The sequence below is a fragment of the Nylanderia fulva genome, unplaced genomic scaffold (assembly GCF_048542155.1).
Source record: "Nylanderia fulva isolate GAGA-0341 unplaced genomic scaffold, ASM4854215v1 Scaffold38, whole genome shotgun sequence".
In the NCBI taxonomy this organism is placed as follows: domain Eukaryota; kingdom Metazoa; phylum Arthropoda; class Insecta; order Hymenoptera; family Formicidae; genus Nylanderia; species Nylanderia fulva.
The window spans coordinates 1,212,203-1,227,725 of NW_028190455.1; the positions used below are offsets into that span (position 1 = coordinate 1,212,203).

The 15,523-nt window shown below is 34.4% G+C and overlaps 1 protein-coding gene across 1 annotated transcript in view; it reads right to left on the bottom strand.

Moving 5' to 3' along the window:
* Window positions 1-15,523, bottom strand: part of vn (membrane-bound neuregulin protein vein) — a 275,654-nt gene that overhangs the window by 55,369 nt on the left and 204,762 nt on the right. Inside the window, 1 exon segment of the mRNA XM_029302567.2 lies at window positions 6,252-6,394. Within this exon segment, the coding sequence (XP_029158400.2) occupies window positions 6,252-6,394 (143 nt within the window).

Consider the following 15,523-nt stretch of genomic DNA (forward strand, 5'->3'; position numbering starts at 1 on the left):
GATTGTGGGTAACAGATTGCGGTAAACTTTATAAGCCTAGAGTTACTCTCGAAAGTGCGCTCAGTACGCTAGAGTGCAATAACATTTACCACAAACTTTTACTACAGCTCAAATGTTTCTGCCCTACTCTCTTCTTCCTCTCCCCCGCATCCCGAGCTACGTATTCACCGGTGAGCGGCACTACGTTCTAACAATTGCCGCTGCAGCTACAATGGCACGCTTTACTGCCGCGCGGCGGTGTAACTTGATACAATAATGCGCGTTCCGCGTCGTTTACCCGGAAAGAGTTGACTTATACACGGGGGTCCACGGCCTCTGACGCTTCGGATCGACAAGCATATCGTCTCGAAAGATGAACCGCATCTATTTCATTTTCGATTTCCGTTCGAGTCGTTCTTGAACGAGAGATGTGCATAATGGAGGAAATTTTTTTTTAATATTTATACATACATAATATATTTTTAGAAAGAAATATTTTTATCGGCTCTCAATATTAAGAATATAAATATGATGTTTTTTAAATCGGTCAACAGAGCCAAAGCACGAAAAATTTTTACACGGCTCTGTTGACCGATTTAAAAAAAACATCATAATAATATATTTTTATGTATAGATTATATATTAAATCAGTTATATTATATTCATATATCAACCATGTCAATTATATATTAAAATCGATTTTTTATTTTTAGTCTTTGGCTGATTGTAAAAACGTTAATTAATTCATTGTATATAGGAATAAAAGACTATGACAAAAATTGAAATTTATATTAAAATTGTTGTATAAATTTTTTTTCAAAAAGAGAAAAAAGAACCTATTACTGTGCCTCGTTCAAAGGTTTGTGTAAAAAACTGTATACACCTTTCAAGGATACATATTAGCTCCGATTTTATTTTATGGTATAGCACATGTTTCACAGCGCAATACGTGTGTGAATTTATATGATTTGCGGTTAAAAAATATTTCCTCGAATATTTTGTTGTCACAATGGAAATAACGAAAAATAATAATGAAATAACTTATTTGCAAATTCGGAATAGAAATGTATAAAAATTATTTCATTGTTTTTATCGCATCGCGTATCACATGTGTACGTATACACAATGCAATAAAAACAATGAAATAATTTTTTAACAAAATTAAAACTTGATTAAAACATTTTAATTTTAACAAATTTTTTTATTATCAACGCTAAAAGCATATCTTCTTTCTGCGTTTTATATTTCTAAATTGAATGTGTAATGTTTCCTGACAATAAGAGAAAGCAGAGAGAATGTCCCGAAAAAATACGTTTTTCAGAAACATTCGTTTTATGTAAAATTGTTTATTTTGAAATTGTTTAAGTTTTATGCGGAAAGTTTCTACCATATCGCTCTTATTAAAATTACATTTATAAATGCAGTATTTAATAACTTTTAGCGATATCAAAAGGACGAAATACAATTTTAAGTCTTTAATATCTTATGTTTCAAATTGGTTCGAGCGCATTTCGTTACGCGTGCTCGAGATAAAAAAATTAACGAAAATATCCGTGAAATAATTTACTCACCGACTGTTATGCACCTGCTGCACTCATATTTACTGATGGATGTCGATTTGCTTCGAAATTCCACGACGAAGATTCACTCATCTATATACAAATAATTCGCGAAAACGCACTCGATTACGATCGCGCCGTGTAAATTTATACGATTTAATACTACACTTTTGAAACGTATTTACTTTTATATCATACAGATTCGCGTATTTTACCTTCGACGCGCAAAAATTCACCGATGGAAAACGCATCAATGATTATTCCGGATCATCGTGAAAAAATCGATAATCGATACTTCACTCTCGATTGTATTTAATATTCGTGGTGCTATTATTATGCTTCGATGAGCAATTATTATTCACTATCGTATTAAGCGGGAGAAAAATATTACACGCGAGCCCTCGATATTTCACTCAATACCTAATCTACCGGCTCACTTTTAGTAGAAGCAACTACTGCCGAAATTAGTGATGAAAAGACAACATAAAGAATAGTCACGCGTGCGATAAATTTATACGATTTAATATTACACTTTTAAAAGTATTTACTTTTATACACACACTCACGTATTTCACGTATTGCCGTAATCAAAGCATCGGGCAGAAAGGTAAGCGAATCAACCATTCATTCAACGAGAAGCAGCAATTGTACAACAATTGGTGAGTTTGTAATTATCATAATTAATTATATGTGTTCGTACATGTGTAGCCTATATGCACCAAATTGATACGAATATGGTTAATAATAAATCCTCGCATATATTATTGAAAAATATTTATGAATAATATGATAAAATAATTATCTTACAATAATATGTCAAAAGAAAAGCGTACTTTTCATACATATTTCCTGCATTTTTTACATTAAAATTATTTATATGATAATAATTAACATAGGTATAAATAGAAAGAGAATATACCGACGTATTAAATTTGTATATTTAAAGAAATAAACAGATTTTATTTTTTTATCTTATTAAATGCAAATGAAAATGATTAATTTTTATACGTGTAACAAAAATGAAGTTTATAAATTGCACTCTATATTGCCACATTATCTACCATTTTTAATCTACTTAATACTTTTTCATACAAAAAAGCATTTACTTCTCGTTACCTTACTCGTTAACGTATAATTTTTTACTCATTCGCAAAGGATTAATTTATAAATAACATTTCTCACGCGAGATTTAATAATTTTCCTCACGCACGCAAGCTGTACAGTTTTTTTTTTGAAAAAAATAATAGAAAAAATAAAAGAAATACAAATTTTATTAATTAAATTTATTAATAACATCGTGTTTATATAATATATTATTAATATATAAATTTAATAAAATGTTTATTAATTGATTGAGGAAACTTTTGTCGAAAGAAATATATTGTCGAAAGTTTCTTTTATTAATAATAAATTGTATATTATTTATTTATTTTTTATTTCCTTAAAATTTTCATCTATATAAAAGTTAATATATTTTTAATGCATTATTTATATACAATAGATAAAAAAATTATTAATGTATGTATTTATAAAAAATAATTTACGTAAATTACTATAATAAATAATTTACAATTTATTATTAATAAAAGAAACTTTCAGCAATATATATTTCTTTCGACATCAGCTTGTTCAATCAATTAATTTAATTTTTTGACAAATTTTCTCGAAACTTATTAAACGCCATTGTTCTCAAGTCAAGAGCGGGTCAAGTCGGGTTTTTAGAAAACCGTCAGAAAATTTAATTACAAAGAACTTCATTTACGACAATATGCCGACCTGTAACAGCGCGTATAGTAGACCTTATAGAATCATCGTGCATGGAAACGGTTCTGCCATCAGCAGAGAGAGCTATATGAAACCCTGACGTGGCGGGCAGGTTGTAATTGTCGTCCTTTGTCCGTCATACGAGCTTGCGGAACCGCTCGTCGGTGCACCGCAAGCTTTACCGACCCCTGCTGGAACCACTGAGCCGTACAAGCATTATCACATCAGGTGCTTAATCCTTGGTTTATCACCTGCGATGCCGACTCCCTCCGACCTGTGCGAGAGAACGGTCTTCGCTTTCTTGCTGTCGCGAATTTACCGCTGACGCATCGTGAATTGAATGAAATTCCGAGGAAATGCTCCTAACAAAGCACAAGTGATTCAGTTTTATGCCTTTAATGCCATTTATTTTCTTCCTCGTATTATATTTATACCATATACAGAGTGTCGCAAAATTATTCTTGCCCTTTTCAGTTAATATCCTCAAGATTATCATATAGAATTAATCTTTTTTATCTAATAATGTGATTATGCGATATATATTTTTATATCACTTTATTATTCCTCGTATTATATTTATACAGTGTCGCAAAATTAGTATTGCTCTTTTCAGCAATATCCTCTCGATTATTAAAGAATTGATTTTATTTTTTAATCTAATGATGTGATTATGCGATATATATATATTTTTTATATCACTTTATTATATTTACCATTTGAACTTTGTTTAACATTAAATTGTAAGTGAAAATTGTATTCAAGTCCGATTTGTAATTCGTAACAGAAATCACAAATTACGAGTCAGTTACTTTTTGCTCTACTCGATATTAGGTAGGCGATAAAATGGATCGTAAATACTCAAGTTACACGTAATAAATTTCAACTTTCTCTCTCGCGGCATTTCTCCCGTAGGCAACACTTATTATTTTAGTCGGCGGCAAGATGCGGAAAATAAAGAGAGGTATCGATAAACTTTGCTAAAGTGCGTCGCGCGGGCGCGCCATGGAATAACATAAATATCGCGGCAAAAGGTGCCGCCCAAATATTGCGAGCATTATGAAAAGCCATAAACCACTGCCCTAAGGGCAGCTGCTATGTGTACAGGATCGATATTCTCGCCGCGACTGCGGATCGTCCGTCGGCCGCAGACGTAACGTGCTATATATACGTGTATAAAATATACCCGCGAGAGGAGAGATTATAAAAGATGCCAACGTTGACGAAAAGCGATCGCTCGTATAGTCCGAAAATGGATATTGCTTGTTTCTCGCGATCGCGCGACAGAATTTTAAATCATTTTCGCGACGATTATGGAAAACGTTTTGAAAATTCGCTGCTGTCGAGAAAGTAATCGATCCTTGCCATGAAATTGCATGAAGAAGCGTGGTTCTTCCCGAGTTCGGTTTTATATGACGATGTCTATGAATGGAATATGTGCCTGCCACATTTCCTAAGATGAAGTTTCCACTAGTTGTCAAATTAAACACGCGAAGTAGATTATAATAAAATTATCTCTAAAAATAGCTCTCAATTATAATAAAATTGAACATTTCTTTAAAGACAACCTCCTCCTTACGTGTGTATAATATATAGAGAAATTATTATAGTATGTTTTATAGTTTTTACGAGCAAAATTTTTCAGCAGTTTTAATTAAAAATTCGTGCATTCACATTTGTGTTAACAAGAACTGCTCAGTTAGAAATTGTTTTGTTTCCTTTATTATAAGTTCTCTTTTCGTTTTCTCCTAAGTTTTAACGCAAACTGGTGAAACTCGAAATTTGTAAAAAAAGAAAAGGTATAAAATAACTTTTTTCCAATCTGTTCCAATAATCGATATTTGCAATTTTTTATATTGCGAACAATTTATTTCTAATACGCGATATTTGCATCACTATATCAAATCTACTTCAAAAATTACACATGAAAAATAAGAGACTCACGTTCGAATCTTGTTTCGTTGCGCTTATCGAATTAAAAATTGATGGATAAAAAATGGAGCTAGAAATAATTCAACATGGGTATATTAAAATGTTGAAGGTGAAGGAGGAAACTGTTATCGAGTCAATATTTAAACACTTTAGTAGAATCATTACTATATTTATTCTCAAAATAACTGATCGTCTTTTTTTGTCGTCGGACGAATAATCACGGTGAAATTTGACGATTGTCATCAGATAATTTCTTTCATTAAAAAAAAAAAACAGAAAATAATTGTGTGCTATTAGATCTATAATAATTGACAAATTCTCTATACTATATACAATTTGTTTTATTTGTTTAACCAGCGTGGATTCAATGTACTTTTTCACAAAAATAGCTTTGCTTTTTGTGAGAAAAATCATAGGATTTTTAGCCGCTAGTATATAGAACGATTCGAGATAGCACATCAATGAATTTCTATCGCGCTGTTGCATACCGTAACAAACGAGACTACGATAACATCAGATAAAAATTCGAAGGACTTTCTATCTGAAAGCTTTGCGTAAAGTATCGACATTCGTACACGTCTCGATCCTCTCATGAAAACCAGCATTCAACAGTTAACAATCTTTGCCAATCGGTTTTGTCATATCGAAAACGTATTGTTTGAGAATCGATAGAATCGATAAAACCTATCACTTGTCTGGTGATTCGCGACATTTTATATCTTTTATTATTATTCTATTTTTTTATTATTTTTATTCTGTGACAACTTTTTCATATTAATCGTAATACATTTTGCGATTACCATATCTTTGAATGCACTATCTTCTATATTATAGACCGATACATTATCTCTTTTAAAGTTAATTAATTAATTAAATTTAATTACACATCGAGAAAGAAAGAGAGAGAGAGAGATACAAATATTATATTCGGCATAAAAGCAAATGTTCTTTAAAATTATTATACATATATATATATTTTTTTTTATCGCGAGCAACGCAAGTATAATGGTGTCTACTCACTTGTTTCCGGAATTTTGGTATCATGAGCGACTAGAAGTTGGGCTGCGAGTGAGGCCTGATGACCGGAAGTACTCTCAGCCACGCATTCATATCTGCCACTATCCTCAGGCTTCGCGGAGGATATTACGACTTTCGATCTCCGCCTGTAAATCAAAGAGTTATTTATTTTAATGCTAAACTTATAATATTTCGCAAAATTTATAACCGCGACTATGATCATTTGTGATAACATATGTGGTAAAATCCAGAAATATAAATTAAACCTACAATGTATTAAGCTACAGTAATTATCTCTTCTCTCTCTCTCTCTCTCTCTCTTTTTCTTTATTTAAATTTTTATTATGCTATTAATAATATGTTACAGGAAAAGAGGATTTAAAGAGATTGCAAATCATTAGCTTGAAAATGATAGAGAGAAAGAGAAGCCGAAAAGATGATGTATTTATTTCATTGAATTATTCAATGAAACGCATATATACACGAATCGTTGTATTTGAGCGGATTTGATTGTCAGTCGTAACAAAATCCGGACTTTAATTATCGTGTTCACAAATCTGTGCACGCACGTTCATCAATCGACTTAACCGTTTTTCATTTCGTCAATCGCACGCGACAGTCCCGGAATTAACCGTCGCGGACGATTCGCATTACAGCGAATTTATCGACGCGTCGATAACGGAATTAAATAGTCGATTTGCCAATGCGGGTTCGAGAGAAAGAGCGGGAGATCGGAGCCGTTGACGCGTGCCGTGGTAATGGTTCAATAAGCTCGGTGCCTCCGACCGATATTTCGCTATTACGGACGCGAAACGGTCGAGTATATTATTCGTGATTTTAACGTAACCGTCGGACATTTTCCGTCTCCCATTACCTTTCCATTAGTTCCGAAAGCTCAGTATCTCTTCCCTGCGGTTATTACCACGTTACAAGATTACGTTATTATTACGTAAAACTTGACGTGATATTGCGCTTACGCTACCCCTAAGTCGTTTCTAAGTTGTATTCCAATTACCGAGTTGATTGCTCGTGCCGAAAATTCCGCAATTGGGGATTATACGGGGTATAAGAGAGAAAGATAGGGTGAGGAAAACAGAATTCGTACGTAGCGCACTAATGAAATTAAACGTAGTTGCATGATCGCAATGTGATTTTCGTCGTATGTGAGAGAGGACGTGAAAGAGGAGAATTAATCCGCAACCGCGGAACGGAGGGTTCCGAAAGATATTCTCAGTAAACCAATAATTGCATGTTATGGTCCTTAGCATATGTCGTTTAAAGCGGAACTTCGTAATTACTGATTATGTGGCAGTTACTTTGACAAAATAAAAGCCTTTTCATATTTTGTGCAAACATTTCGCATAATTAACTTTATTAAAGAAACGTATTTGTGGCAGATTTATAGATATATTACATATCTATAAATGAATCAGATATGCATGTTGTATATATTATTATTATTATTATTATATTATATTAATCTAAATTTTTTAATAGAAAGGCAGATGCAATAAAAATAGGCAAAATTTAATTTTTTTAATGTTTAATAATAAATAAATAACAGTTGATGACATCGAGTCAATTTTGTAAGCTCAATCTTTTTAATTCCAATATATTTTTAAATATATCCAAATTATTTTTAAATAATCTGAATATACCAGTATATTAATCATCTGTTTAAAAGTAGTTTGTCTCACAGATTCGGCAACATCTTTATTTGCAATTATATTAATATACTGGTTACAGATTAATATGACAGAGGTTTTGTATACATTTAAAAATCCAATTCTCTTGAATTTATCAATTTTTTTCTACCGCCAACATGTTTTCGTATAATTTTATCTGTTCGTAGATCATTAAATGGCGCGTTAACTCATTTCACGGTTAGGTCGAGTTTATCGGCGTCGAATAATGGAATTAGACGGTCGATTTGTCGAGGAAGTGGTAGGAAGAGAGACAGAGAGAAAGTGGGAGTCGCAGACTCGCGCAATATCGCCACGTCTGAATAACTTTGGACTATCGGGAAGAGAGACGGGGGGATTAACTTATTATTATCTTCGCCGAGATTTCGAAATCCGAATCGGCCTGCTCAAAGAGATTCCATAAAGTTCGGAAAAGGGCAAGAAGTTCTCATCCGTTCTCCGGGGGAAAATCGAGAACTCGAGTATCCACGCGGCGTAAGTTTGTGCCGTAGTAGAGAACGACTTGAAAATTCTGAACTCTTTTTAGTCGGAACAAACTCGACTTTTTCCGTGCGAAAGAGTCCGCGAAAGTTCCATATTTTCGGGAATTTCGCGAGAGGAACAAATTTAATAAGTTCAAGTGCGCACGTACGCCGATGTCGAAACTCAATCGACGAGGCCAGCTAAAGTAATTCCCGGTCGGAATCGATCGCGTCGATGATTCACGCCTCGTTTCTTTCGATACTATAGGAATTGAAACCAATATAATATCTATAAATGTAATTTTCAATTCTATATCGGTATCGAAAAATAAGGGAATTTACTTACTATCACGAAAATAAATATAATGCTTGCTCTTAAATTTTTAATTTAGTAAAATTATATAGTCTACTTTTCGTGTTTTTATAAAGGTGTAAAAATGTTTTACACACGTGTGCGTTATTGACATTTTTAATTGATGGATTTTTACCAAACGATATTTTATCGAAAAAAACAAAAAATCCATTAAGTACTTATTGAAATTGCGATCCGTAAAAAGTTAATTGTGTGTTATGTGTGTGTGTGTATGTGTGTGAATATAAATGTGTCTATTTTAATTTTCACACAATTGATTAGTCTAAAAAAACAAAATTAAAATAGAATATTAAAAAAAAAAACAATTTTCAATTTAGGTCAATCTATCCGCAATCTCTTTTTGATTTTCATACTTTGGAAAATATAAAAATCAACGTCAATTTCACATTTAACATCTTCACTCGTTAATTTTTTATGGGTCATATTTCTAATTCAGTTTCAGAATTTTATAAAGAAATTAAATACGAAAATAAATAATATTCTAGCAAAATATTTTTACTATTGCAACGAAACATTAAAAATTTCCTACGTTCCTCAAAATAAGATCATTTAATCATTTATCGGAATAACTAAAGTTCGAGAAACGAATAGAATTAAATAAAATATGAGAACAAAAAAAAAAAAAATGATTTGCGAAAATAGGTTTCGAAAAAAATGTACAAGTATTTGACATGCAGACAAAAAAACTTTATGGGATTAATCCTCGCAGTGACGATCGTCAATCGCGAATTTTACGCACAGCATTCGATCATGATGGACGGCTTACGCGCGACGTTATTTTTTTCGTCGGGCACACCGAAATGAAATCCGCGGCGCGTCTATAAATTACGCGAAAATCGCGAATGGTCAACGTAGCATTATGCGAGTGGCGTTTAAACAGACCGATCTTCACAAAGAGATGACGGCGCGAGATTAATTGCGACGTAAACGCGCGAATAGAGAATGAGCCACAAAGAGAAGAGAGAGAGAGAGAGAGCCGAGAAGAGAGAGAGAACGGACGAAATACGCTTGAATTGTGCTGAATCTTTGTTTGGCGGATGCAGTAGCGGTTGCAATTTGTAAAATGAGCCTGTCGTGCCGGATGCGACCGTGCAAATATTGTAACGGATAATTGGCGCGATTTTGCGAGAATGCGCGTATCTCTCCTATCGTAACATTAAAATGTCGATTATTCGGGACGGGATACACGCGGCGCCTGTCATTTCGAATTGCTTTCCCGGCAATTATTGTGTCATCCTCGCCGAAATGCAGTTGATATGTACCGACCCGTTCTTACTCGTCCCTCCTCAACGCATTCGCGTAATTTAAGCAGGTTAAAATGATGATCGATTTCATATATAATCGCGGTTTGTTAATGGAATGTTATTTTTAAACTTATCGCGCGGACACAATATCGCGTTTCGATATATTCGAATTTCAATATTGTTCGATATTTTCGCTTTATGCATGCATGATAAATATGATATTCTCGAAATACAGAATTCATACTTAATAATGCACATTATTCCGCCGTGTGGAAAGTTCATCGTCTAATTAATTACAATTGAAAATAATATGTAATATAAACTATAGAAACTGTAGACGCGTTTATAAATTCAACAATTTTAAAATATCACCGACAGATTATCTCTGACGTGGCTGCTGCTGTAAGCGCAGTCTTTCATTATACATATATTTATGATATGTATACAGCTACAAAAATTAATTAATGTCGGATATAACATCCAATATTTTCCAACACGGATATTTCCTAATAATTGGCTCCCGATGGGGAGATCCATCATAAGTATTCATTTTCCACGAGTATAGATTCGACATAAGCGAAAAAGCATCTCGCTCCTGCAGCGCGCTTCTGTTCATCCCCTTATTAAGCAATTTCACATGCACGTGTTTACGAGATGCACACGTCCGTGAGTAGTGAATCAGTGAATGCACAACACATGTATGAGAAAGAAAGAGAGAGAGAGAGATAAAGAGCGACTTAGTGCAACTGACAGAAAAAGGGAACCGAGCGAAAGGAGGAAAAGAGAAAGAGCGAGGTTTCTAATTCGGTGTCGTGGCAAAAATCGACACTCCGTCTAGACTATCGGTACTCTCTGCTCAGTCGTGTATGTCACTGGGAGAGAAGAAACCGGGGTGAAAGGAATAACGCAACGAGACGAAATGCATAGGGAAGAAGTACGAATGGGGATCGAGAAAGAGAGAGGATTAGATTTCTATTTATATATCGTATACGCACTCTTCGTTCATAGCTCTCTCGTTCTTAACTCTCTCTCTCTCTCTCTCCTTTCATCTCGTTACGTCTCTGCGGCTAGTTATCGCACCCTGTCCCGCCTCGTCCTTCATCCGACCTTTCTTTGACGGCGCGATCCATTTTCTAACGATGCTCCAGGCAGATGGACCCTCTTTCGCGTTTCAGTATACACGCATCACAAATCGGAGCGAATTCGGAGTCTTCGCGCGAATTGGATTCCGTATAGTTACCGAAAGACCGAGTCTCTCGTACGTGAGAGTAAGAGAGAGAGAGAGAGAGAACCGACTTATTCGTATATATATATAGTATATAGGGTTGAGGCTGCGGTTGCAGGTTGAGGTTGCCGTTATGACGAGAGCCCGAGATCTCTCGTGGTTTTCAATGAAATACCACGAGGGCGATCCCGTCCCAACCGTATACTCTCCGCACGTGTAGCCGACTTGTTTAAATCTCTTCGGGCTATTCCGAGGCTGCTGCATTTCCCCGTTGAAGCGTCGGGAAAGGATTGCGCTCGAGTGTCTAGTATATATATATATCGTTTTTCTCGTTTTCTCTGTTTTCGAGAAAGAGGGAGAGATGAATCGCATACTTCATTACTTGATATTTTCGATTAGCATTATATAAACTAGCGCGATTAATTTTATTATTTTTTTTTTTTACATCTGATGTTATTTTATTTTGAGAAAAAAATCGCTTTGTGAATCTTTCGTTCGAAAATACCGTTTTATATCGTTATCGATTAAATTCTTCAAACTTGTGACAGTTTAACTATTGCGAAAAAAATTCGGGAAATATATCGGAACATGCAAAAACAGATTGTGATATTAGTTTTCGGATAGAATTGTAATTTAATAATTGTTACAGACACAGTGTGTGGTGGTTCGAGAACGTTTGATATTTTGTACTGATTGTGTGTAACGTGCTAGTAAACGCGGTAATTAAATCTCAATTGCAATTCCGCTTGTTTATCGTATAAATATTTGTTGCAGTTTTGTGTGCATACTGAACGTTGAAAGAGAAAGAAAGAGAGAGAGAGAGAGAGAGAGAGAAACAGAAAGAGAGAGAGAAAGCGCGATGGATCCAACTTTGCGAGACTCGTTGGAATCTCTCGTTCGGCGATTAAAATTCATCTCGCATAATTGGCTATTATCCGTAAAATAATTAGTCACGTAGTTTCATAAGCGCCCCGTTTGTTTTTAATTAAATCTCGTGGGGAAGGGAAAACATGCGCGACGACATTCGGTGTTCGCGCGAGCGAGCGAGTCGAGATCTCTTCGAGCTATTTCCAGTTTCCGTTTACCGAATCGCGCAAGGGTTGCACAGTCCTTTCCCTTTTCGCCTCTCTCTTCTACGTCGGAGATCAAACGCAGACTTGCACGCTCTCGACGAACGCGATGAGCAAGAGTGTAGACGAAGTTACGTCGGCTGAAAGTTGTCGAAAGTTACGCGCAATTTTACAGATGTATTTACCTTTTATGTATAACTTATATATGCATTTAAGCGCTAAAAAGTAGGATATCATCTCTGCCGATGACGCGAGAACCGCTGATATGGTTGTTATCAAGTCGAATGAGGGATTTCCAAATTAATGTGACATCACTGTGACGTTACTGTTAATTGATCGAAACTCGATGATAATAAATTATTACGATTTAATAACATAATTACAAATGATATGTAATATAATGATATGTAACCCGCATGAATACGGGCAATATGATGCCTATAACAATAACTATTTATCAGCTATTATTTACATATTATATGTCTTTTAATGTATGGAAAACATCAAAATAATAATCTAATAAATAAGACAATATTTTCCATTAAAAAACGCAAATAACTTTATCGATTTAATTAGACGTTACTTTTGCGTTCATTAAAATATTAATTATTGAAGCACGCAAATTAAAAGTTTATATCGAGATAAAGTTGAAAATAAATTGAAGATTATCAGATCACTATTTTGCATGTATTTTTAAAGTTTAGTTCCTTTTTTCCTTAATTATTTATAACTTAAAAATTATTTCTGTCTCTATCTTTGGAAGAAAAAGTTATTTCAATTTTCAACAGAAAATGTTATTCTATTCATTTGAATTATATCGAATTATATCTTTTATATATATATATATATAATCAAAAGGAAATAATCACAAAATAATTTAAAATATTTAACTTAAATTTTTAGCGAAGACAAGAATATATTTAAAATTAACATTTTAGAATTGCAGAAAATTGCAAAGATGTTTCGGATTATATATATTCCGATATTCTGGCAAGTTGCATCAGGGATAGTGAGATTAGACAGTAACTTCAAAGCTTAGATGGTATTAGACTTAAGAATGGGTTCTGCGATGATCCTAAGTGAATACATTTTGTGAACTTTGCGAACTGCGCGATAACTTGCACGATAACAAAGGCAAGCGCGAATCTCGATTATCATACGATTAATTTGACGGGCTTTCGACTATTAAATTATTTCTTAAATCAGGATTTTAAATTACGTAATTTTTGCAAACGGTTCTTCTAGATAGAGAAAGATATTATCCTCAAAAAGTAGACGTATACGAAAAATATTCATTGTTTAAAACACAATGCAAAGCATGTTTCATGTTTCATTCAGTGTTTACAAATTTACTTTTCATTTGCATGCTTAGTTTGTTAAAGATATATTCAAAATTTTTTTCAACAATTTTATCGCAATATCTCAAAAATATCAGTCACCTGTTGTCTAAATTAACTATAACAGAATATTTTGTACGAAAAAAGAGAGACGATTCCCGTTATTGGATTATAAAAAAAAATAAAAATTTTCAATACATGGGCTTGTATAAAGTCAGAGTTTATAAAATTTTCTATTGAAGATTTATGAATATATATATCGTTCGCCACACAATGAATTCACAGTGAGGAGAGAAGTGCGAGTAATAATTTCGTCATAATTCTCACGTGCAAGTGTAAAATGAACAATACACAAAACACTAGTTATTAAGTTTCTCGTTATTCGTCTGCTTTTTTCCATCCCTTATTCCTGTTTCTCTTCGGTAACTCTCGCTAAGATGAGGAAAAAATAGAATAAAGAAAAGAAAAAGCAAATAAGGAAGGAAGGAAGAAAGAAAGGAAATGGAGATACGGAGGATGCTTAAAAAAAGCGAGAGAATGACAGAAGGAGGAGGAAAATAAAGCGTCGAGCCGCCGAACATTTCGCCGCGAATTGCGACCGCCGCTCGCGTAGTTTCTAGCAGCGATGTCGACGTCGCGACGCGAGCATTACGCTTAATTTGCCTCTTGCGTTCTCCGCCGTTTGCCCCCTGTCTTTTTTTGTCGTTCGCTGCCGGGAAATATGCTGCAGCGGTGGCAGCAATTTAAACGAAGTCGGGGCGAAGCGACGAGGGAAAAAGCTTCGAGATCAGATTTTCGTGCCGTCGTTATTCGAAGCTTTAAACATTATTAATTCATTCCTGTAAATATTTATAGAAAATTTAGTTTATTTAAGAACAGATCGATGAGCGATATATTCTTTATACATATAATATATACATACATATATATATTGTATGTATAAGCTCTTTGGTAAATCGAATTTAAATATATTACGGAATAGACGTATTTAAACACTATCTTTTTTTTTTTTTTTTAAACAAAGAGTGCTGAAGATTTAAATTAGTAATATAAACTTTTTTTTTTAACATATGTATCTTTATATTTGGCTTCTTCATATATCGCGAGAAAAATGTTCAATCGTTTCGATTTATTCAATTTATTTAATCCCAATGGCTTAGGTAGATACCAAAGAAAAATTTTAAAAGACTGATAATCAAATGAGCGATACTTTCCGCATATTTCGATGATGCACGATCCTTGCGCGATCGTGCATCAACTTTAATTCTGCAGCAAGGCTTGGCCGGTAATCCCCGCGATTTTCATCGATGCTTTTACGTTGTCAGGGCAGGGTAGAAAATGTATCGCCTGTCGCGGATATATCGATGTACCTTGTGCCCCGTATAGACAGAAGTTTCTCATCCTCGAGCTTTCGCGATGGCTCGATGGTCGCGCGAAATGCCGCGGAATGTTGCAATTCGATTGACCAGTCGGGGAAAATGGATTCCTAATGGTGAACGTCAACTGTGCGAACGGCGCGGCAAAACTATCAGTCTTGTAATGGAAACGGCGTGTCGTGGAAACCGAAGAAAGAAAGAAAGATACATCCACAAAAGTAGGAAAGAGCCGAACGAAAAGGCAGCAAAAGGAGGAAAGCGGGGAAAGGATATCGAATGAGAGAGAGAGAAAGATGTAAAGAGGGAGAGAAGAGAGAATCTTCCTACGTATCCTCTCCTGTCGGTTCTCTAAGTCTGTTTTTCTTCCATCCCGTAGAAGTAGTTAATGGTTTTCTTTTGGGCGACTTGCCTCGCTGTGTTAATGCCTCTGCCGGTTGAATAGAATCTCTCTCTCTCTCTCTCTCTCTCTCTCTCTCTCTCTTTCTC